This window comes from Lasioglossum baleicum, chromosome 1 (assembly GCF_051020765.1).
Source record: "Lasioglossum baleicum chromosome 1, iyLasBale1, whole genome shotgun sequence".
In the NCBI taxonomy this organism is placed as follows: Eukaryota; Metazoa; Arthropoda; class Insecta; order Hymenoptera; family Halictidae; genus Lasioglossum; species Lasioglossum baleicum.
This window is the reverse complement of record NC_134929.1, coordinates 732786-760222: the sequence shown is the minus strand read 5'-3', so window position 1 is coordinate 760222 and position 27437 is coordinate 732786. Positions and strand designations below refer to the sequence as shown.

The 27437-nt window shown below is 38.3% G+C and overlaps 2 protein-coding genes across 17 annotated transcripts in view; both read right to left on the bottom strand.

Annotated features, from left to right (window-relative positions):
* Window positions 1–27437, bottom strand: part of LOC143210125 (uncharacterized) — a 957580-nt gene that overhangs the window by 560257 nt on the left and 369886 nt on the right. For 14 of the 16 annotated variants that reach the window (XR_013009198.1, XM_076426766.1, XM_076426793.1 and 11 more), the window contains one exon: window positions 3233–3257. The exons of 1 other annotated variant lie outside the window; for it this stretch is intronic. The gene's annotated coding sequence lies outside the window, so the exon portion shown is untranslated. One more of the 16 variants, XM_076426691.1, reaches the window with a different exon arrangement.
* On the bottom strand, window positions 21449–22627 carry LOC143220984 (uncharacterized). The gene has a single exon (XM_076446558.1). The coding sequence runs from the start codon at window positions 22625–22627 to the stop codon at window positions 21449–21451; it is 1179 nt and encodes a 392-aa protein (XP_076302673.1).

Here is a 27437-nt window from a genome sequence, read left to right as displayed (position 1 = left end):
GGGGCGACAATTTGTTTTTTTGCCCGGGGCGTCGTAACCACTAGAGCGGGCCCTGTGCGCAATTGGGAAGCCGCTAGGAATGTAGACAGCGAGGACGAACCTGATGCGAAATCAGGGAGCTGCTAGGAAGGTGAAACTTCGTGAACGAACCCAATGCGAAATTGGGGAGTCACTAGGAACGACGCGCAGACGAACCCGATGCGAAACCGGGGAGCTGCTAGGAGGTTGTAGAACAGCGTGGACGAACCCAATGCGAAATTGGGGAGCCGCTGGGAGGTTGGATAAAAACACAGACGAACCTGATGCAAAATCAGGGAGCTGTTAGGATGCGGACGAACCTGATGCGAAATCAGGGAGCCGCTGGGATGGTATAGTTTTTGTGGACGAACCCAATTTGAAATTGGGGAGCCACTAGGTAGGAAAAATCTCTATTTGGATAATTGGTAAGTCGCGAACGAACCTGATGCGAAATCAGGGAGTCGCTAGGATAGTTAGTAGGCCTTGTAACTAATATAATCTAATTGATACAACCCGAGCGGTAAGGTTGTATCGTGTGAGAATGTTCAATTACTATATCAGGATTTTGGACAATAATTATAGGTTCAATAAATTTGCTCTATATATTAGGACCTTGAATAAGTTCTCGCTGTTTCTTCAAAGATGGCAGTAGCAGTACCCCGTTCGTGAAATTTCGAATGGTAACACACATGCAAGGCAGTAGTGTATCTAACCTTAAATTTCAGTGTATGGTAGTTCACTTTAGTGTAAACAAAGTAATTTTTTCTTAGTTCTGAAAATGTGTCTACTTTTGTGCCAAATAAAGTGTATTTGCGGGGAATTTTATTGCACTACTTTATTCAAAAGAAATCTGCAGCTGAAGCACATAGAATTCTTGTTGAGACTTATGGTGACAATGCTTTGTCGGATACGACATGCAGAGACTGGTTTCGACGCTTCAAAAATAATGATTTTGAACTTGAGGATAAAGAACGTTCTGGCGCACCGAAAAAATTTGAAGACGAAAAGTTGGAGGAATTACTCGATCAAGACCGATGTCAGACGCTAGCAGAACTTGGAAAAACATTACAAGTAGATGAGTCAACTGTTTCAAAACGTTTAAAAGTTTTAGGAATGATCCAGAAGCAAGGACATTGGGTACCGTATGAATTGAAGCCGAGAGACGTCGAACGGCGTTTTCTCACGTGTGAACTACTGCTTCAACGGCAGAAAAGAAAAGGTTTTTTGCACCGCATCGTGACTGGCGATGAAAAGTGGATACACTACGATAATCCAAAGCGTAGAAATTCGTGGGGTAAGCCCGGCCATGCATCAACATCGTCTGCAAAACCAAATATCCATGGTTCGAAGCTTCTTCTCTGTATTTGGTGGGATCAGCAGGGTGTAATTTATAATGAGCTGCTCAAACCGAATGAGACTATCACGGGGGAGCGCTATCGACTTCAATTGATGCGTTTAAGTCGAGCCTTAAAAGAAAAACGGCCGCTATACGAGCAGAGACACGACAAAGTGATTTTGCTACATGACAACGCTCGGCCTCATGTTGCAAAACCAGTGAAAACCTACCTGGAAACGCTTCAATGGGAAGTTCTACCCCACCCGCCGTATTCACCTGACATAGCCCCTTCTGATTTTCACCTATTCCGTTCGATGGCACATGGCCTAGCTGACCAGCGCTTTCATTCTTATGAAGAAGCTAAAACATGGATCGATTCTTGGATAGCCTCAAAAGACATGTCGTTTTTCCGACGCGGAATTCATATACTACCAGAAAGATGGGAGAAAGTGGTCGCTAGTGATGGGCAATACTTTGAATGAAATGTTTTTGTTCCTTATAATTTAAATAAAGCTTTTATTTTGTAAAAGAAACAGCGAGAACTTATTCAAGGTCCTAATATAATTACCAAAGAACACAAATACATATATTCTAATTATAAAGTTCTGTAATACAAGTGTGTACGTGTCGCGATCAGGGTTGCCATATTTTGCGGGAATAGGGAACCCAGCCTCTTACCGCTGCGCTCCTCGCCAAGCTGCGCGGTGGAGCCCGTCTTTGCACTTTTCCCACTCTGACGCGACGGCACACGTCACCATTAGTGGGAAGAGTGCAAAGACGGGCTCCGCCGCGCAGCTGGGCGAGGGGCGCAGCGGTAAGGGGCTGGGTTCCCTGTTCCCGCAAAATATGGCAACCCTGGACTCGCGATTCGAATGAAAATAAAAGATATAAAATGTAAAAGAAGGAATTTACCTAAACTACGATGCTCGGTTTTGACGCACTGGCAATGCGGGGGACTCGGAAGCAACTTCAACACTGCCTAATAGATTGTAAACCGAACTAGCGGAATTTATATGGTTAAACTTTGATCTGAAAGGTATTTTAGCTCGATCTCACTAGAAGTTAACTTTCCGAAATGCAGCACGACGTGACGCCATACGTGTCTACCGAAGTACTAACCCACGAGAGTAAGAATCTAAGGGTTTATATACCCCTACAATGAATGGAATACTCTGTACATAATCTAATCGCGCTTACAGATTAGAGCTTAGGGCCAGACTCTCATTTTTGTCACTTCTAATGAAATCGGAGCCAGAGCTCGGTCCTAAATCAAAGGGTTCAACTATAATATGAAAGGTTATCTAGGACGCTTTCTGCCAGAGACGATCTGGAAGAGATTCCTGTGAGAAAACGAACGGAATATATTCTCTATCCGTAACACATCAATCGATGCAGTTGGACATTCGTTATACAAAAGTACTAACCTATGAATGTCGAAAAGTTAGTAGTTCAGGAGATATTTCCATTTAAATAACTAAAACATCATTACTGTCATACTAACAATAAGACGTTACACAAGTAAGTAAACGCTAACGTCAATTTCAATTGCAATGTCAATTTTTCAATTTCAATTTCAATTTTAATATCAACTCTTCAACTTCATTTTCAACTTCGATTTTTCCATTTCAACTTCAATTTCAATATCAACCCTTCATCTTCAATTTCAACTTCAATTTTTCAATTTCAAGTCGTCAATTTCAACTCTTCAGTTTCAACTTACTTGTTGTACGAGTTTACTTACTTGTGTAATGTCTTATGTTAGTACGACAGTAATGGTGTTTTAGAGTTATTAAAATTGAAATATCTCTTGAGCTACTAACTTTTCAACATACATTGTATTAAAAAATACCTCATTCCATTTTAAAAAATGAAGTTGACCTTCACATGTCCTTTACGCGTCCATCTGTAAAAAAAATAAATACACTACATAATGTACCCCTTCAGACCATGCAACTTCTGTATACAAAACTTTTTCGTGCAACGCATACTTTGGAAGTTATTATAGGTGTGCAAGTTGCGTGGACCACCCTGTATATCGATTGAAATAATAGAAATAATATCTATGTAAAAAAATAAACGTAAATATATAATTTTATATAAAATAAACTGCGAAATTTCTATGAAGCCACATCTTTTTTAAATAAGTTGGTTCAAAATTAACAATAAGTTCTTTTCTATTTCTATATTAATAATAATTAGCAGAACTGCCATTTCTTCGAATAACTTCGAAAATACGATGGGGCATTGACGAAATCAAACTTTGAAGTGTGTCTTCTTGAATAGATGCCCATGCTTCGTTCACCGCTTTCCATAATTCATTAATAGTATTGCTGTATTGCTTGCAATTGCCATGAACTTTCCTTCGAGTATCCCACAAAGATTTTCTATCGGGTTTAAATCTGAGGAATGAGCTGGCCATGTCAAAACCCTGATATTTTTTTCACCTAACCACTGCTTCGTGTAATTTTATATATGGATGGCAGCGTTATCGTGTTGATAAACGAAGCTATCGTGTCCAATATCTTCAATAAATGGTATTAAAATCGTGTCGAATAATTCTGTATATTTTTCTGAATTCATCTTAGGAGTAATGCGACAGATTGGTGTCTCGGCGTCAGCTCTAAATGCAGCCCAGATCATTAATGTACCACCACCAAAGTTGCGACTCATTGTTATGTCTTTTTCTTTCCTTAAATCGTGCCAGTAATATTTAAAACCATCTGGCCCTACTATAAATTGAATTTCTTTTCATCAGAAAAAATAACAAATTCCCATTCTTTGGACCAGGACATGTGTATTTTTGCAAAATCAAGACGAGCCTGTTTATGTTCTGCTTTGAGTGCTGGTTTCTGCACCATTTTTGTCCAGTGTAATCGGTTGGAACTTTTTAAAATTTGTTGCACGCGTCTCGTAGTTACTGACAAATCTAGTTCAACACGAAGTTGTGCTGCACTTCTAAATTGTTTTGATGCAGATCGCATTAACAATGAATGCTGTCTCTTGCTCAGCTTTTGATTTCCTCCTTTGGGGTGGCTTTTGCCATAATCTTTTCCCAAACTGACGTATGTGACGTCGTCCGACGTTGGATTTGGAGCTTCCCCAGCTGACCCCCCCCCCCCATACTCAACAAATCGCCAGCAGAGAATCCGCGTTTCGCCACGTTGTCGCCGGAAAAATTCGCGCCCCCAAGGGGTAACTTTTAAACAGCGAAAAGTATACATTCGGCAATAACATATTCGGCCGTACCTCGTACGATTTAGACAAAGGACTTCAAAGTTCACCGAATCCCTATGGTCCGCGCTCTCATTATAAATAAGACGAAATCGCGCGAATCGCTCTCTTCTAGTTCAGACTCTCTTCTAGTTCCGAATTTCACACAGTTCAGACTCTCTTCCAGTTTCGGAATTCTGACTATCCAGTTCTCTTGCGTCTTCAATCCAGTACAGTTCAATCATTTTCTCGCGTTTTCGGACTCTATTTCAGATCACTCACGATACTCAGGTCGTATTGCACCTTACCATTTCTATACTATTTCACTATATTCATATACCATTTGATTCCAAATTGTTATCAGAGCTTGCTCGCAGATTATTATTACATATTTACAGTTATTATTCTTGTGCTATTTTGTTCATACGAGCTTGCTCGCATTATTATTCCAATCATAATTGCTATTTCTGAGCTATTTTGTTCATACGAGCTTGCTCGCATTATTATTCCAATTAATAATTATCATTCGGTGCTATTTTGTTTTGTACGAGTTTCCTCGTAGATTATTGTTATACATCTATTTTTGGCAATTATACTCTGTTCTTCTAAACCTATTCTTTTCAACTTCATTTAGCATTTTCCTTGGTTTTCCATATTATCTATGCCACATCGCGCCGATTGGAGTTACCGCTATCATTAAAAGTGCTGTTCCCAGTGACCGGTTGTAGTGATCGCGAAAGTGTGTGTGCGTGTGGTGGTTCATCGGGTTGTCGACTCCGACCTATTCCTCAAATTCCTCAGACTCCCTATATTCGTTCCTCTAACCCTAAAATTGGTGTTTCAATCGTGTACGTCTGAGCCCAGAGGGTGCTCGGTACCGAGAGAACACTAATTCCCTTCGATCGAAATCTCCTGCCACGAATCGAGCAAACCCGCGCGTTCGAAAGGGTTGCACACACCCGCATAGTGACATTTCGACCACTGGGAACCATCACTACTACCGCGACGCGTGTTAGTTCTACGCGGTGTTCACGACGGACGACGTCCGTCTCGGTTCGCATTTATCCTCGTCTTCGCCTTTTCAACAACGACGAACACCGGTATCGGGTCCCTGATCAGACGTGGCGTTACGCGCCACGTGGATCTAAGATCGTCTCATTAAATTACTCGGTTACGTTCCCGCCCGGTTCGCTTCATTCCGTCGGATCATTTCCGACCCGGGACGTAACACGTAATTATTTACAACGGTACGTGATCGAATAAGTTTCTTTGCAATTCTGCGATTAAAACATCCCATATCCCTATAAGCATCAATGGATGCCTTTTCTCACTGGTCAACAATTGTCCTCGTGGCATTTTACTAATGAGAAATTAAAATATATAACATCCTTACTTTTCCTTTATCCTTACATCCTTACGCAAATCCTTACTTTTCAATTGCAGTTACACTTCTTTTATTGTACCTAGCTGGACTTATTCACTCAGAGTCTAACAATAAGCACAAACTAAGTGACTTTATAGAAATTTCACACTTATATTTCGCTTCGTGCAGCAAATAATGTAAAAGCACCCAAGAAGTGAACATTTCCGAGCAGATACTCGTAGATTTATGATTAGGGTGGATTTATAGTGGAGCAGCGAGGTGAGCTGTGCGGTGAAAAAAAAGAAAAACAAAGAAAATACATATGTACTTTTTCATTAGTATGTGTCGAAATGTTGTCACTAATGCTGGTTTCTTTTCACCGCGCCGCTATCATTGATGCTCGCAGCTCCACTATAAATCGACAATTCAACTAAATATAATTGTAGATGAGAAAAAGTAGTAAACTTGACAATATTTTTCAAAGAATACGTCAAAATATAGGTGGCTTTATGGAAATTTCGGGCACTGTAGTTCGGTCAACTGCATGCACAGTGCGTATCAGAAGTTCAGACGCAGCCTATTATTTTAACAAAAACGTACCCTGTGATGAATCTCCGATCGATCTTTTTCATCGTATGTTTAGAACGCTTTGAAAAATTACGATATGTACTACTAAAATCTTCGTACAGTGAACCACGAATGTATTTGAACGCACTTTAAAACAGTGTAACTTTTTTATGATCGGACCAAGCTGCTTGACATTTTTTTTGAGCAATTAGAAGAATTGATTTACCAAATGACGTGCAAAGAAGATTTTGAAAAAACTACAATTGCTAAGAATTACATGAGAAAGTAAAACAGGGACCATTTATAACATCTTTATTACAGCAACTAATGAAATAAGGTGATATTACCCTTTTCGTTTTATTACTTTTGTATTCTGCAAATTGAAACTGATTTTTTCGCCTTCAAGGTCACTTCAAGGGCATGGTGTGGAGGACTTTGAACTCACCTTGACGCTGACTACCACATTGCATTATGAAAAATACATGTTAATACGCCAAAAAAAACTGTAACCTTGAAAAAACCGTTAAAATGACCTTCACAGGATTTTTTTATTACCATCTGATGCACCCCTTAAAACCATGTACATCCTACTTAGTTATTTTATTAACTTCATTAAATTAATAATTAAATATTAAATGTAAATCATTAAAATAAAATATTATGGCGGCTTTATATACTTTAATTTAGGTGTTCGAGTTAAAATTAACACCCTGTATAACTTTGTTTAATATTCCAGTGGAAGGAAATAGGTAACTTTTAACGTGTTAAACCTGAGGGACGTAACCGACCCTTTGACGTAACTGAAGAACAACTTATTGACAACAGAGAATATTCACATGATGGAGAATCTCATTTCAAAGTTGAAGCAACTTTTCAGAGTTGAACCATTGCAATAAACCTTCCTGATAATAAAAGTTATTTGCACGCTCGTGCACAATGGGGTTTCGCGAAACCTTGCGTTTACCGCGATGGAATCGCCCACATCTTTTTTAGTCACCCATCACGGATATCGTATCTAACTGCGCATCACTGTGCTTTCTGCTTCTACCCGTTGCGGGGGAGTAGATTTAATTTCGAATCATCTCAATCCCGATATCCTCTCTTTCCATGCTCTGGATCTCGGCAAAAACCAGACACTAACAAGTTTTACTTCCTCAATTAATTTCAAAGTTAGTTTGAAGACATAATATTCGCAATTCATACTCGGGCAATTAAATTACCGTATTTGATTATATTTACAAGCTTGGTTAAAGTTTTTAACAAAGCGTTGGTTATAAGATTCTGCGGTTATTTCTAGAAATACACACATTCCTTTTACCTAAGTTAACATTTAAGTGATCTATTGGGGCTGATGCGGTCCCACTCCAATTTATATTATTAATTTATAATATACAGGGTGAGTCACCTAACCTTGCCACCTCAAATATCTTTGTTGATTTTACAGATACGTCAAATGTCTGAAGGCCAAAGATGAATGGCAAAATGGGGCTCACACGATACCAAAAAATTTTTTGTTTTTATGTAATTTTTTAGAGGTATGAAGGTCATCTTCATTTTTTAAAATGGAATGAGGTATTTTTTATATCATAGATCGATAGAGTATCAAAATTCTGAGTATAAAAGTGTTGACCTTCATATTTATGTTCTAAACCTAATAGTTAACTAGATATTATCCAAAGTAAAAAGAAAATTATTTCAATAATATCTCGTTAACTATTAGATTTAGGACATATGAAGGTCAATACATTTTTACTCAGAATTCGATAAGCTATCGATTCATGATACAGAAAGTAGGTGTTTCCATAAAAAAATCAAAGTGACCTTGAAATGTCCTCTATGCGTCCATCCATGCAGAAAATGTTTATGTCACAATTTAAAATAATTTGCACGTCAAAAATTAAAAATATTAAGATTATAATATAAAAATTAATAGAGTATACTCAGTAAACGAGCTCTGGTAAATTGGTCAAATGCACATTCAAATGGAATAATTTTTTCTCGATTTTTTTCAGACGAGGCTAATTCCATTTAGGGGTCAAGAAAGTAGCGTGAAGAAATTGAACGCTATACATATGTATAATTGTAGGTACAGCAGAAGCTATACACCCACAGCAAAAAGGAAGACCATTCAGGATACGGTGGCAGTTGAGTACGGTCGGGATGCTTCGTTTTTTGCTTACTGTTAGATAAACTCTGCCAATTTCAGGAGGTTCTCATTCAGTGCAGACAGTATCGCGTGGTTAAACTAAATTCGAAAATTATGATGAAATTCTTCCAAGTAATTAGCAGACATCTGTGCAGCTTCAGAATTTTAGAGACATATCATAAGTTAAGCAGAAAATTATTTCACTTTATTAAAGATTTTAGTAGTATGAAAGTATTACGGAAACTGTCTGCAGTGAAACATTTTATTGCATTTCGTTCACAGTAGCGACTGCAATAGAGAAATAAGGTCTGCAGTCTCATCATAAAATAACGCCTTCAGGTTTTATTCTATCTGACGTGAGAGATTTTATACAACTAGAATATTAAGAGGCTAATTCGTATAACCTAGATATGACAAGTACACTATATCCGTAGTTATTCGAAACAGGAAACTTTAAAAATTTATTATTTCAAGATGAGTAAAGCATTCTTGAACAAAAATCAATACTAGATTTGTCACGCTATTGCAAATCTGGTTCCCAAAATTTGTCTACCACCTCAGGATTTTGCAAAATCGTGACTGCAGTATCATATTTACTGATAGCTGGCTATTCAGAAGATGCAAATGAATCGTGACAGAAAGTTTACAGAAAAAATACAATACTGCATGCGCGACAAAATAGCCGAAAGAATAGAATGATAGACGTTTTTAATCGAGCAGTATACTTAATCGACCCGAAAACTTCAAGCATATTAGTAAAAAGTCATAATTAAAGTTGTACAAAAAAGAAATGTTGAGAAACGAATTTGTAATTCGCGCCCGACTGATTGTATACAGAGTCATCTGGTGTGAGTGAATGATGTGAAGTGTGTTCACTGCTGGGGTGACTTGTTCACTTGTTTCTAATATGGCGAGAGAGCGGGATGTAACGCTGTGCAGAGACAGACCACGTTTTTGTATTCCAATTAATATAATTGTAATAAACACAATCTGCTGTTAATATATATTCACGCATCAACTCTAACAAGAAATAATGTGACACCAGAAGTTACAAAATTCGTTGACGAGAAGCAAGTTAGAAAAATCAAATATTCACCTTACTTCCTGTGAAAATGAATATACAGGATGAGTCCGAAGAAACAGAACACTTACTTTTACTAATCTCCGTTACTTTTCGTTGTACAAAAAAACTTCTTAGGACAAAGTTACACTGTTTGAAGGGCCACATGTAACGGTGCAAGGGAAAAAATTTTCGAGGTCATTTTTTTATGAGATTTCAAGGTCATCGATATTTTTTTTAATAGAACGAGGTATTTTTTAATACATCAATCGATGCAACTGGACATTGGTTATAAAAAAAGTACTAACCTATGTATGTCGAAAAGTTAGTAGATCACGAGATATTTTAATTTAAATAACTCTAAAACCAGGGACTTATACCGGTACGTAAAATACCGGTATGATACCGGTATATTTCGGTTATTTCTTCCTAACCGTTATAGAACCGAAATATCAGAATACCGGTATGACGTCATACCGGTATATGAAAATACCGTCATACGTCATACCGGTATATGAAAATACCGGTATGACGTATGACGGTATGGTTGCATTCAGGGATTCGTACCGGTACATACAATACCGGTACGTAAAATACCGATAACCGATATGAAATACCGGTATTTTTCGGTTTGTTGGGGAAGGGGAAATGGGGCAAGTGGGATATTCCGCACGCTTCGCCCGATCCCCACTTTTCGACTCGCGCGTAGCTCCTGCCGTTCATAGGAGTAGGAACAGATGTCGCTATGTACTACAATGTATTTCTACGGCGACTACGCCAATGGATTCCCGTTCACCGCATCGCTCGCTCTGTCTCGCTTGGTTTTATATAATAATAAAATATATTTATCAAATGTAAATTTTTATATGAATTTTATAATATGAATTTGGTAAAATTTTAGATAATGTTAACGAGATTTCCCGCTTACAGTCACGAAACAATTAAGAATTATATAGCTGACACTGGAAAACTACACATAAACCAATAAACTAGTAATATATTAATTATACATTTACCGGTAATTTTTTCGGTTCCGTATTTCATTATTTACAACTTTTTAGTATATAATTTGTTACGGATGACGAACAGGTGTTCAATATCATCTCTGGCAGGAACCGTCCTAGATAAACGAACAGAGCTACCCTAGATAAATCTACATAACTGTTTAGGTTAGTTTAGGGCCCAAACGTACGCACGACCAACTGGTCGTTGACAAAATACGAATGTTCACTTGAAGGGTACTGACAAGTACCACCCGTCATTGCAGGGCTATATAAGCCCTTACATTTCTACTCTCGTGGGCTAGTACTGTCGTAATCACGAATAGTGTCGCGTCGTGCTGCATCTCGGAAGTCAACTACCAGTGAGATCGGACGTTCGTTCCTTTTGAATCAAAGTTTAACCGTACAGATTCCGCGAGGTCGGTCTAAAATCTGTTAGGCAGTAACAAGGTTGCTCCGAGTCTCCCGCATTGCCAGTGCGTCAACACCGTGCGTCTTAGCTTAGGTAATATCACCTTTCAATTTCTTTCCTATTCTAAATTCAGTTCATTCGCGACACAAATACACTTGTAGAACGAAACTCTATAGTAAGAATATATTTGTCTTCTTTGATAATTAACTCAAATTCATTAAACCCATAATTATCGTCCAATATCCTAACCAAGTAATTGAACGTCCCCACATGATACAATCTTACCGCTCGGATTGTATCAATTAAATTATACTAGTTACGAGGCTTACTAATTATCCTAGCAATTCCCTGATTAACCATCAGGTTCTTTCGCGACATTCCAATTGTCCGAACAGAGATTTATCCAACCTAGCGGCTCCCCAGTTTTGCATTGGGTTCGTCCGCATCCTAACAGCCCCCTGATTTCGCATCAGGTTCGTCTGTGCTATTATACAACCTCCTAGCAGCTCCCCGGTTTTGCATCGGGTTCGTCTGCGTTTGACTCCATTCCTAGAGGCTCCCTGACTTCGCGTCAGGTTCGTCCTCGCTGTCAATAATCCTAGCGGCTCCCCAATTTCGCATTGGGTTCGTCCGCGTTCCTTAACTAACAAATTTATATCATATTCCTAGGGTAATAACCCTTCGTCGGCCACTCGTGCTGCTCGCGGCCCTGGCTCGTAACATCATTATTTTTATTTTTGTTGTGTTCCATATATGATGGACCTTCAAACTAGTGGGTTAACAAATCATTTCAACGAAAAAATGATTTCATTAGTTTTTTCATAAAAATCGATTTTCTTTTTTACGACCATTTTACGTCCAACTTTTGACCTTTACGACCACATTTGAAATCAGCATGACAAAGTCTACGGGATTTGAACGATGTATAGCATGTCAAGATAAGAATCTATTCGTACATGATATTGGATAAACCACAATTTTCTTGAAATTCTGTAAATTGAACACAGATATTCAAAGTTAAAAGACGATCGTTTTTTCCATTTTCTGTAATATTTCAGCTTTAATTTAAAACAAAAATCATTGCTCTATTTCACTTCTATCGAAAGTTCTTTGATTTTGACACAAAATTCATCAGTTTACCCTACTGTGCCCTATCGTGCCCTACTGTACCCTACTGTAGACACCGAAAACAGGGGAAAGAAACAATTTACGAGCCATGGGCCGCAACGATTATGCTTGGTAATTTGTAACTGTTCGATTAAAAATGGACTTTGTCGATCAAAATTATTTTCCTGCCCGAGGTTCTCATTAAATATTGTGTTTTTATGTAGCCAATAAATAAGCATACGGCACTGTCTAAAATCTCTTGGCTCGGTTCAAAAGAGTCTTAGGTTTTCAAGGCCGTTTTTGCACGAATTTTTAGAATTTTTTTCACCAAATCTATTGAGCCTCTTGCATTGGATTTTTGCACACATAGTTACTGCTATTTGAACGATGTGTGTGATTTTTAAAAAGTAAAACAAATCAGAATTACATACATAGTTTTGAAAAACATGGGTCAACGGTTGCCATAATCCCAGTCTTCTTAGTGATCGTAAACAAAAACAGTCCGAATGTAGTTATGATTCAAACCAAAAGAAATTGAAAACATTGATTAATCAATTTATCGGGTTTTTAAATATTTTTAAATACCACGATAAAAAATAAGAAAATATTTAAGATTGATATCATAACACCACCATTTTGTATAAAGAAACTTATTTCATATGAATTACTGTAAAAGAGTAATATTGTTTATTTAAACCTGAAATAAAAAAATAGTAGTGATATAATGTGTTTTTCATAATGCTGCACAGTGAATTTCAACTACAAATATATGCGGTTAGATCAATGTATTCAGAAATATTTCGAATGCTGAAAGGTACTGCTTCTAGTTCCCTAATAAAGTGTTTCAGTCACGCACATAAAATTCCCAAGCCAGAAGAGTTAAATTCCTTGTTACTTCTTAATATGCAGACGCGTATAGACACTTGCAATGAAACTGTTATGGATTCTCTGCATTGCGGTAAATTCCAATCATATCTTAGCACCACTGTAAAACTTCTTGAAGCTGTTTAAAAATATTCTTCAACACGAAACATTCCTAAATAAATACTTACCAGAGGATAAAATAAATACAAGTACAAATAGAGTACAAGTTTTCCCAATGTCAAAATTTTTAAGGAATTTGCTTATCAACAGAAATACTTAATTTTCATATTGTGTAATAGTTACAATTACACAAAGCTACTTTATGTATACGTAACGTGTGAAACTTGAAAATAATAAATAATTAACTTTTCCAAAATATATAATAGTTATTGCAGCCAGATCACAATAATAGTACATGATAAACATTGTTACTTTACCAGCTACATTATGTGTTTACATGCATAAAAACAATTTTTACGAAAAATACAGGGTGCCCCAAAAATGATGAAGAATCTTGAAAGGGGTGGTCCTTTAGCTTAACCCAGATAGCACACGACGTCTTAAAGACATCCATTTTATGTCTATTTTAGCTATCAAAGTCTTACGTCCTTAAAAGACGTCTTTAAAACGTCTTTAAGACCATAAACAGTGTGGTTTTTATATACTAATCTGGCAGTAAGTATTAGCATTGATATTATATTTGTTCGTGTTAGTGTTTTTGCTTCAATGTCAATCTCAATTTCAATCTCAATCTCAATTTCAATTTCAATTTCAATTTCACTTTCAATTCCAATCTCAATTTCAATTCCAATTTCAATATCAATTTCAATTCCAATTTCAATATCAATTGCAATTTCAATATCAATTGCAATTTCAATTTCAATCTCAATCGCAATTTCAATTTCAATTCCAATTTCAATATCAATTGCAATTTCAATTTCAATCCCAATATCAATCTAAATCTCAATCGCAATTTCAATTTCAATTCCAATTTCAATATCAATTGCAATTTCAATTTCAATCCCAATATCAATCTAAATCTCAATCTCAATTTCAATTCCAATTCCAATTAGAATTCCAATTTCAATTTCAATTTCAATTTCACTTTCACTTTCAATTCCAATTCCAATTTCAATTTCAATGCTAATTTCAATTCCAATTTCAATTGCCATTTCAATTTCAATTTTAATTTTTAATGTGATTTTAATTGTAATTGCAATTTCAATTTCTATTATTTTTATTGTGATTTTAATTGTAATTGCAATTTCATTTTTTATTATTTTTATTGTGATTTTAATTGTAATTGCAATATCATTTTTTATTATTTTTATTGTCATTTTAATTGCAATTGTTATCTTTATTACACCTTTTATGTCAATTCCACATGCGTTCTTCTAATAAAGCTATTTATTGGTTTCACTATAAACTCGTTTCTGTCGAAATCTATTTTTTCTTTTCCCTTCTTCTAATTTATGGGCCTTTAAGACATCTTAGGGACGCGTTAAAGACCTCCCGAATGTCCTACGGAGTCTTCTGTACGTCTTCTAGACGTCTCAAAGATGTCTTTAAAACATACCGTTTTCTAACACAAGACGATCAGCAGATGTTCGGAAGACGTTGGTAGGGACATGGTAGGGTCCAACTTCCAACGTCTTAAAGACGTCTTTAAGACGTCTTTGTACTATTTGGGAAGCCTTTTGAAGTAACTTTCTCCTCATCGAAAATTTCTGCATTGACTTTATTAAGGAATTATTAACGAAAAGCACGGACCAATCAGAGCGTGGCTATAGTGAACAGATTCAGCGTTGCGTTGTCGTTGGCCGAGCTAGAGTTCGTCCGCTGTAGCCGCGCTCTAATTGATCCTTGTGTTTTTCGTGAATACCTCCTTAACAAAGCCGAAGCGAAAATTTACGCTAAGGAAAAACTCACTTCATACGACCTAAGAAACGACCCCTGTTCTCCAACAGTTCTCCAATATTTTTGAAACACCCTTATATGTATTAAATAACGCATATGTTCCATCTATTAACAAATTTAATGTAGATTTTTAACATGTTGCTAAAAATATGTGTGTATACGTGTAGCGTAAATGCAATGTAACATAAAGATTCATACTCAATTAAAAAAAGGAAACGTCACGTGGCATTTCAGATTACAAGAGTAAGGTAAATGGTATGCCGTCGCCGTTGCACCTCTACTGACCTAACACAGATGTACCGCTGTTGGTAAAGCTGGTTGAATTGCCGTAGTGCACGGAGGCTTTCAATGATTAATCACTTAAAAGTAGAGTCTCTACCACAATTTCGTCGCTGTTGCTTTTCAAATGGATTCTCACCCACTAAAAGGATTCTTACCTGCTATCGAAAAGCCTGTTTATTTTTCAAGCTTACGTATCCTACCGGTCGTGGCCACATTTTTCACAAAATAAATACATATCTTTCGTTTCGAAAAAAACTCGATTCGAATTATAGAAAGAAATTGAACTTCTTCAAAAAGTATTATTACAAATAATATATAACAAAAGTTCTTATAACAAAAAAAATGTTAATAGAAAAAGATTTCCTAAGCATTTGCAAGATTTCAACCGTGAGTTATCTGCAGAAATATCACCAATAATATCATGCATTTAAAATGTCAATACATTTTCAGGTTCCTGAGACCATTCTAAGAGACATTTTCCTTTGTACCAATGTCAACTGCGGCTTTGTTTAGGAGTTATTAACGAAAAACACGGACCAATCAGAGCGCGCCCTGGGCCGCCGCGCCGTCACGATGCGATGTCACGGCGTACCGCGACACTCGCTTGCCGGCGCGGCTTGGCGCGCCGGGCCAGGGCGCGCTCTGATTGGTCCGTGTTTTTCGTTAATAACTCCTAAACAAAGCCGCAGTTGACTTTGGTGCAAAGGAAAATGTCTCTTAGAATGGTCTCAGGAACCACCCCCTTTCGGGATTTTCACTTGTTTTGGGACACCCTGTATATAGGATGATGATCATGTTAATTCTAACCCACTTCCAGATAAGCTAGATACTTGAAATTTTGGAATCAGGTGTCTTTTATATCTAAACTAACAGGGAAAATCGAAAATCCTGAAAAATTTTTTTTTCTTTAAATCAAAATACCACATACGTCATGTGGTTAGGCATAACCTATATGCTTTGGGTTAGAGCCTTTCGAAAAATTCGTTATTTTTGCGATAGGACGCACCGTTCCCGAGATACAGCCACGTGCGTATTTTAAGTGAGATCATGCTGTTTTCTGAAAATTAACTTCCGTCTATGAATCCTCCGAATATCTGGCCATTTCTTACAAAAATAACATGATATCCAAACCAAAACACTTCGTGTAAAGGTTGACCAAGTTCCCCGGCCCATGCACATCAGTGATATGATGGATGGACCAAGTTCCTCTCGCCTATCAAAGTTGTGATATGATGGATGGATCAAGTTCCTCTTGCCTATAAGGGCTGTGATATCGGGAAAGATCAATTCTCAGAGGCCAATGATTGTGTGTGTGTGTGTGTGTGTTGTACTTACCTAATTCAAACTTTACAACCTAGGGAACTTGGCGTCTGCGCTGGCACTAGTATTTTGACTTGTATGAGAAAAATGTAAATACTAAAGTTATATATAAATAAAGATAGATTTATTCAAGACTATTCAATAGACTATTCAAGCAGACACACATATAAAACTAGAGGGTTATTGTTGCTCGCTCGCTTCGCTCGCTCGCGAGTAGGGTTGTTTTTGCTCGCTCGCTTCGCGAGCTCGCGGATAGGACTGCTCTTGCGAAAGGGTTAGTGGTACGCATGGCTAGTAGTACCTATAGCTTGTCACGTTAACCTTTTTCCGACGAGCGGTTTGACTCGCGGAAGCCGGTCAACTTCGGGCCTTGCAGGCGCTGAGACCAGGCCGCGTGCAAGCCGAGTACACGCGGTCCGCCCGAGACAAACGAGACTCGAGGATTCGACGATTTCCTCACGACAAACGAAAGGTTCGGGCGCCAGGCACCGCAAGGATGCCACACGAAACGCGGAACAAGGCTCGAGCTCGGAGAAGCCGAGGTCGAGAGTCGAATCTTCGAGATACGCGGATCGAAAACGACGTCGCGACTGGGCCAGATGGCTCGAACACGGGATGACTAGGACAGCCCTCTCGGCAGGACGGATCTCACAGGGAATCGAGTAATTCGACTACGATATGGTCTCGAGCTATTTATTGTAGCAGTCGTTCAATTACAAAATCTGCGGCCACGTGACCGCGACCCGAGAGCCCGCGCTCTTCATACAAGATAGCGAGAAGATGGTCGTTCGCCGCGCGGTTGTCTTACCGATTTTGCTCGCACGATACCGCTGACAATTACCGTGATTTCGTTCGCAACGAACTTCGGAAACGCGAGGCACAGATGACCGGCGAACTGCGAGACTGTCGCGATGACTTCCGCCCGTGATTCGCCCCGACGCGTACGCTAACAATTACGCGATCGAACGCCGACGAAAACCCTACGATGTTCGGCGAGAGACACAGGATTCGAGAAACACGAAGAGACCGAAAAGATTTACTCGCACGAAACGCGACTCCTCTTAGGACACTCTTTCGCACGTAATTTAAAGACGAAAACTCTCAAAATAATCTCGAAATCTCAAAGCATTCCCGAAACGAACGCGAGCGAATTATCGAGGACGGAATGGGAAGCATTCGTCCTCTCGCGACGAAGGTCGAGCCGTCGCGCAACGAAATACCGAATGGATCACAAGTGCGGCTTACCGTTTCTCGTTTTCGATGCCCTTTTTCGGAACTGCTCTCGATAGAGCGTGAGGCACGGCCGGAGCGTAGGTGGACTTCATCCTAGACACCACGAAAACCTCCAACGGGCACTTCTCGGTTTCCCGACGCTAAGTTACAATTAGTTCGCAACGCGAGTGCAGAACGCACGACATGCGATAACGAGAGCCAGCGCGACAGTGATCCATCGATTTTCGGCAATCTAGCGGATCGAACTCGGTTCCCCCCACTCGACCGCTTTTCCGAATTGCCTATGGCGTGTTTCCACGGCGTAACTCTGCGGCACAGGAGCGTTCCCTCTTCGCGCCCTAGGGCCCCGGGCAATCACGAAATTGGTCAAGGAGCCTATCGCTCGACTTGACCAGCGGAGGGGCTTCCTCTTCTTGGCTACGAGGGCACCGACCCCGGGGTAGCTCTCCCTTGCCGGGGCGAGACGGCGTCAGGTCTTCCAGTGCGTCACCTTGGACGAGATGTTTAAGAGAGCTTCTGTCCTGGCGGCGCCTCCGGTTTGTTGGCCGAGTGTCCTCGCACCAAGCTCTAATTTCTCGAAACGGCCATTCGCTTTTCCGTCGGGAGCTTCCTGGCCTTGGGGCGATTGTTCATTTCCCGTGACAATTCGGACGATCGGTGGTTCCTTCTGCGCGTTCCATATACGGCCCTGAAACTTGCCGTTCTCGGCACGCGCGACAGATGTCATTAGGAGGTCCTCGATAATATCGGAATCTCTTAGAGGAGCGCTCTCGAATCCTGTATCGGTAACGTGTCCCGTTAGAGGGCGGTCCGGTCCCTTATCGCTCTCAAATATGCGCGGAATTAACGGAGAAGGGACGTCGCAAAGGTTGCAACGTCACAAGCTATTAATGTTTTTTTGATTTGGTGTGTGACTCTCCACGAGCCACACAAAGAACTTCCCGATTCGTTAGTTGCAGTATATTATTATCATTATTTTTAGTACGTTTTAAGAAGATTATACGTTTTCAGGGAAATTCAATAGTTTTCTACTTATCAAGATGTTTGCTATATGGCGTCGCCTTAAACGAACATCGTAGACTCGTTGCTCGCTTGGTTCCTTGTTATAGCGTACTGATGTTGCAAAATAAATTGTTTTAATTAGTTTTTCGCAAACGATACAACTTCTCATTATTCGGGTTTGTAGTATTGATCTTGGATTTCTTCGATCCTGTTAATTTAAATTGTCCCAAAATATATAAACTGCTCAATTTTGAAACTCTGCTCAGTGCTACATACAACATGTGTAAAGTTCGTTTTTCTGATGTTTTAAAATTCAAACATACTTTTCTCGTATGTTTGTCCCTGACTTTTATGAATCGTAATCGCTTCAGCAGGAACCACTGGAAATTGACTACGTGTGATTTGATATTTTTCCTCACTCGACATATTTACTTGATTCGATATTTTTATTATTGGTGGCAAATTTTGATGAATATTTGCATTTTTCATATAATCACGATAACGAGTTCTTACTTTCACTCCTACTCTGGCCAATTGAAAATCTAACCACAATATAGACGGAATTTTAGTATTTTCTTGAAAAGTAATAAATTTTAATATTCCGCATGTGTGCTCCATTAACCAATCCGTTTTCAACATTAATGTTATTAATAATTATCATATTGTTTATATTAATTTTCAATTTAATCTCAGTTAATAATTCGTTTTGAACTGATTGTTTTTTTAAAGATTGTAATATAAATTTTTTTTGTACTTTCATCGATATTCTTTGAAAATGTATTCTCGGGAGTAGAGATGATTAACTCACTCTTGCATTGGGATAATTTTCGATTATTGTAAGCGGAAACATTAGCGTAAGGTACAAAAAAAAAATTTTTTTTTAAATTAAAAAAATTTTTTTTAATTTAAGAAAAATGAAAAAAAAATTTTTTTGTGTAATTACGTTTGTTTCTTCGGTGGAAACTTTCCATTCTCTCGTATAAATTGCATTGTAGAATCAACTCCGTTCGAAAAAAACTAAAAATCTAAAAAACTACTTGACCAATATGGACCAAAATCTAATCAGCTCTAAGTTACGACGGGGCACATCGATTGCATCATTCATCATTCTGATCGCGTTGTTACTTTTTCAGAAAACGTTAACGAAAAATTTGATACCATAGAAACAGACATACGCACACACACACACACACACACACACACACACACATACGAACATTTTGCTTAAAATAGTCTAGAATGACTGCAATGACCATGAAACGTGAAGATCTGCTAAAAAATCGATTTTCGATTTTCGGGGTCATTACAATAACTTCCCTATAAAATCGGGAAGTTAATTATATATTTACGTTTATTTTTTTAAATAAATACTATTTCTATTATTTCAATCGATATATATGTGTTTTTAGTACGCCTAAAATGAAATCATAATCAAATTTATCACAAGTACAGAATAATTATAAGATATTACTAAAAAACGCGTGGTGGCTTTATGGAAATTTCGGGCACTGTAATTCAGAGTGAGATACGGCGAAGAATATTCGGAATTGTAAGACCGCAAGGGAGCATCCTTGGACCAATATTATACTCTATTTCAGCGACATCCCTAAATGTGATGGAGTAACAACAGCTACATTTTCTGATAACACTGCATTACTAGCAACAAGTATTGAAATCGAAACCGCTACAAACAAATTACCATCAATTTATCACCAGTTATACTATCAACATTGGGACACCTTGTATACAGTTGCATTAAATGATTCTCAAATGGAAACCAACAAAGACGCTTAGAGAATGTAACTATATTATTTTATAATATTTTATTTTATAAAAAAAAATGCTACTATATTATTTTAAAACCTTTAAAATGGTTACGAGAGGAAATAAACGTGTGTGTAGGTCCTGTATCTGGCATTACGTAGAAACAATTTTTATTTCGCCTGAAAACGTGCAGTGTGATCACAACGGTAAACATGCAGAAGCGGTCAAGTAGTTATGGTCGGTAATATACTCGTAAATGACGATGCGAAGCGCAATGGTTGCTAGCGGATAGACAAACTTATCTGTTATGGAGGGCGATTAACCTCAATATTATGTTGCAGAATCAGCGTAAAATTTTTAACGAACTTGCATTTAGTCTGAATCGCAAAACAGATAGTAATGGTAGTTCTTTACAATTTTGTTTATCGGTGCCTTTAATGAAAATTGCAAAATGGGACCTCACGCGACCAGGTTATACACTCGGCGCCCAGCAGGAGCTCGACCGCATCAGGTTCCTAATAGCACGGGTCAGCGAGGGCCAACGATCCGGTCGGCTGCGAAACTTGAAGGAGGAGATCGCCCTATGTTGTATGTCGCGGTCATAAGTTGTAGGTCACCTCGTGGCCCATGATCGCGAACCATCTACGCCTAGTAGTGAGACCCTGGCTGGATGTCGCTGGAGCTAAATACGCTGCACGAGGGAGTCCGAGATCAAGGATACCTCGCCGCCCGAGTCGACGAGCGCCAGCGCAATCTCGGGTTGGCCGCCGGGTGTGATCACACTCATACTTGCGGAACTCAGAGCGACGGAGATCGGCCTGGAACGGGGCAACGAGGTGTGCTGCTCTATCGTCGTCTTCGCCGTGGTCCCGTAGACGTCTCGATGTGCAGCGTGGAATGGTGCTTGTCTGCGCACACCTGACATCGGTTCACGTTGGTGCAGTCAGTCAGACCGTGCCTTCTCAAACAGTTGAAGCACAGACTTAGCGAGTGCAACACTTCCCGCCTCTCTGTTGGACTCTTGCTTCGATACTGCGTACAATACAGGAGGTAGTGACGGCCATGGCACAGGGGACAGTCCTTCCTAGGCTTCCGTCTGGCCGCGGGCTCCGCAACACAGTGCTGTTCAAGGATCTCGAGTGTGTGGATTCGTCGCAACAAGAATTTCTCAAGATCGTCCAGCGAAGGTAGCACTTTGGAGCCGGCGATGGAGGTCTCCCAGTCTATTCGAGTCTGGCGGTCCAACTTGCTCACCGTCAGATGCACCACCCAGTCTGCGGAGCTTTCAACCGGCCGACCGGCCTGAGCCAACGCACCGACGGCGGCGATGGTACCGTAGTAAAGGGTCTCCAGGTCCTTGGACGACTCCTGGCAGACTTCTGGCAGATTGAACAACTTTGACAGCTGCCCCCGTACCAGTAGTCGCGGGTTGTCATACCGCTCCCTCAGCGAGTCCCACGACTGCTTGAACTCTCTAACGGGTATGTTACGCACCATTTGTTCCGCTTCTCCCTTCAAGCATTGCTTCAGGTAACAGGACCGCCACACGTCCGTTAAGGACTCGTTTTTTATAATGAAGTGCGTAAAAATGCTGCTGAAGGAAGGCCATTCCAAGTAGCACCCGTGGAAGGTTGGCAATTCTATTTCGGGCAAATCGAAGCTGTAAGATTGCGCGACCTCAATGGATGTTGACGTTCGGCTTGAAGAACTGGCCGTTGGTTCCCCCTCTTTTAAGGACTTTAGAATGTCCAGAAATTGTTCCTTATGGTCGACGTAGACGTCCACAGCGGCGCCGTAATGGTCCTCCACGAAGTACGGAAGCGCTTGGACCTCTGCGTCCTTAAGAGAAGCTTGGAAAAGTTCTTCATGCCAATCCTCGTATTGCGCCCAAAGTTCCTCCAACACTCCGAGGGAGATTTGCACGACACTGGCTGTAATATCGGCTTCGCTCTTCTTCTTGAGGTTTTTCAGCACGCGGGATATGCACAGGGTCAACGCCTGGAGCTGAGCAGCGACGTCGGCCATATTTCGCCGTCACTGTGGGTACACTGAACGAGCACAAGTCCAGCAAGAAGACGAGAGAGATGGTTCACCGGGGAGCAGGCGTGGATGTCCGGCTCGAAGGACCAACCTTAATGTTGTATGAAGAATAATTCTGTAGTTCGAGTTCGTAAAGCAGGCCTCGGTATTAATGGCTCACGACGGCCGATTTTCGCAGGCTACTGTAGTGACCCTACTGATCGGAACTCCACAGGTGCGTACCATACTCGTGGCGCATTAGGGCGACACTCGTAGCAATAGATTTTCACATCACCCATGATGTATGTACTATTGTTAACTGTCTTATTTCACTATGTCGCACGACAATTTCGGACAGCACATGTAGCGATGTATTTTTTGAAATAATGAGCAGAATGTATCCAATCAACAATTGATTCAAAATATTAATATTTTATTCTTGAGTATCCTGTATTAAAACTTGTAGAATAAACTGTATTCGTAATATCGAATATATAATTTAAAGATTTTGTGCAAATACAAGTAGTTCGGAATGTTGACCTTGACAACATATTTCAAGGCCAATGTCGTCAGAGCTGGTCCCCCTTTCGTAAATATTTACTTTGTGTTTTATTTCTCAAGTTTCACATTGAATGACCTGGTATTGTCAAAAATTTGTTCTCACCTGGGATAACTAGATTTTTGTACACATTTAGATGTGCTTAGCAAATTGGTGAAATCTACGGGAAGGTTTGGTAGTACCTCTTCGCATCGAAGATGTGTAAACTAGTTATCCCAGATGTGAATAAAATTTTGGCAATACAATAAAAAACTATTTTCAAAATTTATCTTCTGAACATATTTTCCAAATCCATTTGCTACACCTTTTGTCCAAAATTATCGTGCGATATAGTGATTGCAGGGGGATACTACTCACAAAAAAATGCATGTACAATGTGGAAATCTATTGATACGAGTGTCGGCGTTATAAATAAGTCTTATGTTTCGCGCCTGAGGAGCTCCGAACACTATGACCTTCGAAAATCGGCCATCGCACAATGGGGCATTTGGAAAAATCGGAAAAATCTATTTTATCGTTATTTATGGGCTCGAGGTCTCGTAATACAGTAGGTCGTTGAATTCGCATTATCGTCAGCATTATGAAATCAAAAATGCATTTTCCCAGATAGCACACGACATCTTAAAGACGTCCATTTTACGTCTATTTTAGGTCTGATAGTCTTACGTCGTAAAAAGACGTCTTTAAGACCATAAACAGTGTGGTTTTTATATACCCATAATCTAGCAGTATTAGCATTGGTATTATTAGTTCGAGTAATACAGTTTTTGCTTTAATTTCAATTTCAATTTCAATATCATATTCAATTTCAATTTCAATTTCAATTCCAAATCCAATTTCATTTCCAATTCTAATTTCAATCTCAATTTAAATTCCAATTTCAATTCCAATTCCAATTCCAATTTCAATTTTTATTGTGATTTTAATTCTAATTGTAATTTTAATTTTTAATATTTTTATTGTGATTTTGGACGTTTTTAAATGCCTCGTACAGGCCTCAACATTTCGACGAACAGCGCGCCGAACCGCCCATTTCGGCGATCGGAACGGACTTGTGCTATTTCCAGATTTTCTTACGAACAAGTATGGGAGCTGTAGCGGCGTATACTACACAAAGAAATACAGAAAATGTTGGCAGTTTATTGAGAGAATTAAAGTTTCAAAGAGAAATGTTCAGGTCTGTACGAAGCATTAAACACATCAGATTCGATATTAAATGACTTGAATTTTTGGAGATGTTACGTATGACATTTTGACAAACGGCGCGCATTTCGGAACGCATTCGTGCGTGCAGTCGACCCATCAGCTCTGGGAACGACGCCCAGTGGGAACTTTCGACCAAACTCGATTCAAAATCAAAGAACTTTCGATAGAAAGGACGTAGAGCGATGAAATTTTTTTAAAATTAGAGCTGAAACTTGGCAGAATATGGGAAAAATAGGGAGATTATGGTTTGAACGTTTTTTAACCTTGAGAAAATTCGTTAAACTTTCACAATTTTAAGAAAATGTGGTTTCTCCGTTACCACGCGCGGAAAATTTTTTTTTCCAATTCTTTTGTCAAAAGTCTACGACTTCAAGATTTTGCAAGAAATCAATTTTTGTGAAAATTTAACGAATTTTCTCAAGGTTAAAAAACGTTCGTACCATCATCTCCATAATTATTTCATATTCTGCAAAGTTTCAATTTTCATTTTAAAAAATTTCATCGCTCTATCTCATTTCTATCGAAAGTTCTTTGATTTTGACAAAAATCGAAAAAGTCACTGCTTCATATCGATTTAAAACTATGTTCATACTAATAAATTTTTAAATGCTTTCGGCGCAACGGTTCGATCGTTTATTTTTTTTTTTATTGTAATGTTTGATCTACATTTTAATAAAAATAACTTTCTATTACTTATTTTAGCTGTTGATAATTTTGTGTTGGAAATAAACGATCGAACCGTTGCGCCGAAAGCATTTAAAAATTTATTAACAGCAAATACGATCGATAGAAGAAATATATTTATGTTCATACTATGTCAAAATGTCCAAATAGATTATTTAAAAAAAAAAATTCAAAAAATTCTGTAGGAAATTAGTTACAAGCGAATCTGTAAGCGAATTTTAGGAAGATCAAATAGTACATCAATTCAAAGCGTAACTTGTTTCCGTTGTGTTATGAACAAAGACGTTTGTATAAGAAATAATATTTTTAGAAAATGATGGCTAAGGATTGGCTAATTGTAATTCATCTTCAAAAATTTTGTAATACTTATATACAATATAATAATTAACCTGAAATGAAACTATCCAGTTTTATTGGTTTCCCTAATCTTTAGAAGAGGATAAAAAAAAGTGACTCCACGTAACTCTGGGATTTTGATAGCGTTGTATTAGAAAGATAGTATATTTTGATATTATACAAGTTCGATTTGCTACTTCTTGCAACCAACAGAGTTATTTAACAAAATATGTAGCAAGAACTGGTCAGCAAGCGAGTACGCGGGTATCCATTTGTAGAAATATGAGATTTGGTTGGGACTGTGGTTATATTGAATAAATAAAAGAATTTTAATATTACATTAATTACAGATACGATTAAATAAATAAAAATTAATGTCCTAATAATCATTGATAATATAATCATTGATAAGAAGGTAAATAACACCCTCCGATCTCGCTGATTTTTTAATATGTTGTCCAGGTCATCGCGCTCCGAATAATGTTGTAAATGTTTTACTCGGCGGTAGTTGATTATAAAAAAGTTAATCTACTTTTTACAGTTACTCGGAAAATATTCGGACGCTCTAAAGAAGACGATAACTTTTTTAATATTGTCCTATACGATTTGAACTTTTTTGGGAAGCTAGAGCAATTAGTTGATTACAGGATAGAGAAAAATTTTTTTTTCAAAAATAGCAACTGATCGGAATTGTAGAAAAAATACTAAAAGTTGCATTTTTCAACTGCTTTATGTGGGCCTATATTGAAAATTTAACAAATACGTTTTGCAGATCTGTGTCAATTGAACATATTCTGAAAATTTCGTCAAAATCGGTCGACGTTGCTATGAGCCTCAGGCGTTTAAAGATGGTAAAAATTGCAGATCTTCACGATTTTCGGCCTACGTCTAAGAATTCTTATATCTTTCAATGCCTGTCGTTTTTTCTTGCATCAACCGATTCTGACGAAATTTTCAGAGGATGTACATTTGACACAGATCTACAAAACGTATTCGTTAAATTTTCAATATAGGCCCACATAAAGAAGTTGTATAATGCAACTTTTAGTATTTCTTTTACAATTCCGAGCAGTTGCTATTTAACCTTCCGTTACTCGCGGCTTCTGCCCACCACACTCCTCCCACCACAAGTTACCTACCACTTTAGACGCATTCGATGCAAGCCGTGTATCTGTGAGATACGCGCGAGTAACGGAAGTTTAAGAAAAAAATTTAATTTAAAACGAAGTTTCAGTTTCGGAAGAACTGAACTGCGAATTTATCTACTGAAAACCACCAATAAAACAAAATTTTGTTTATAAATATCGTTTTTAATGTTTAAATAAATTACTATATTTATAATAATATTGTTGGATATTGAAATAAAAGAGTAGGGATATAGAAATCCTATAGGTTGGTAACGCGCGAGCGGAACTGAAGGTTCGCGTGTGAGCGTGCGTGCGACATCTGCGCCCCACTGTCTGTTGGACCTTGTAACGAGTAACACGCGTGAGCGCTGTGAGCATTATTTAATAAATATCATATTGAGATTGCTTTCAATATAAATTTTTAAAAAACCACTTTGTTTCATGTCTCTATAATACAGAACAATAGTTATTTAATTTTGTCCAAGAAACAGGCATTTCGGCGCACTGTGCGGCGTTCTGCGCGGTTCGCCGCGCTGTTCGTCGGAATATTCAGGTCTGTACGAGGCATAAGACGTCTTTGTGCTATCTGGGTTAATATTTAAAAAATCAAAATGATCTTTATAATATATATATAATATATATATATATAATACAATATATATATAATATATATATATAATACAATATATATATATATATATAATATAATATATATATATAATATAATATATATATATATATATATATATATATGTATAGTAGTTTGTAAATGTTTAATTACTGTTCAACTTTTGTTCGAAACATTTTTTCGTGATAATGGAGTGCTTTCACTGAAAAGCTGGGAAGAATTATTTGTACATCTGAATTATGTTGAAATGACGTACTTTGTTATTATACACTCCTC

Bases quoted from the DNA above. Each gene is read 5' to 3' on its own strand.
- LOC143220984 (XM_076446558.1), bottom strand. From the start codon at position 22,627: ATGGCCGACGTCGCTGCTCAGCTCCAGGCGTTGACCCTGTGCATATCC.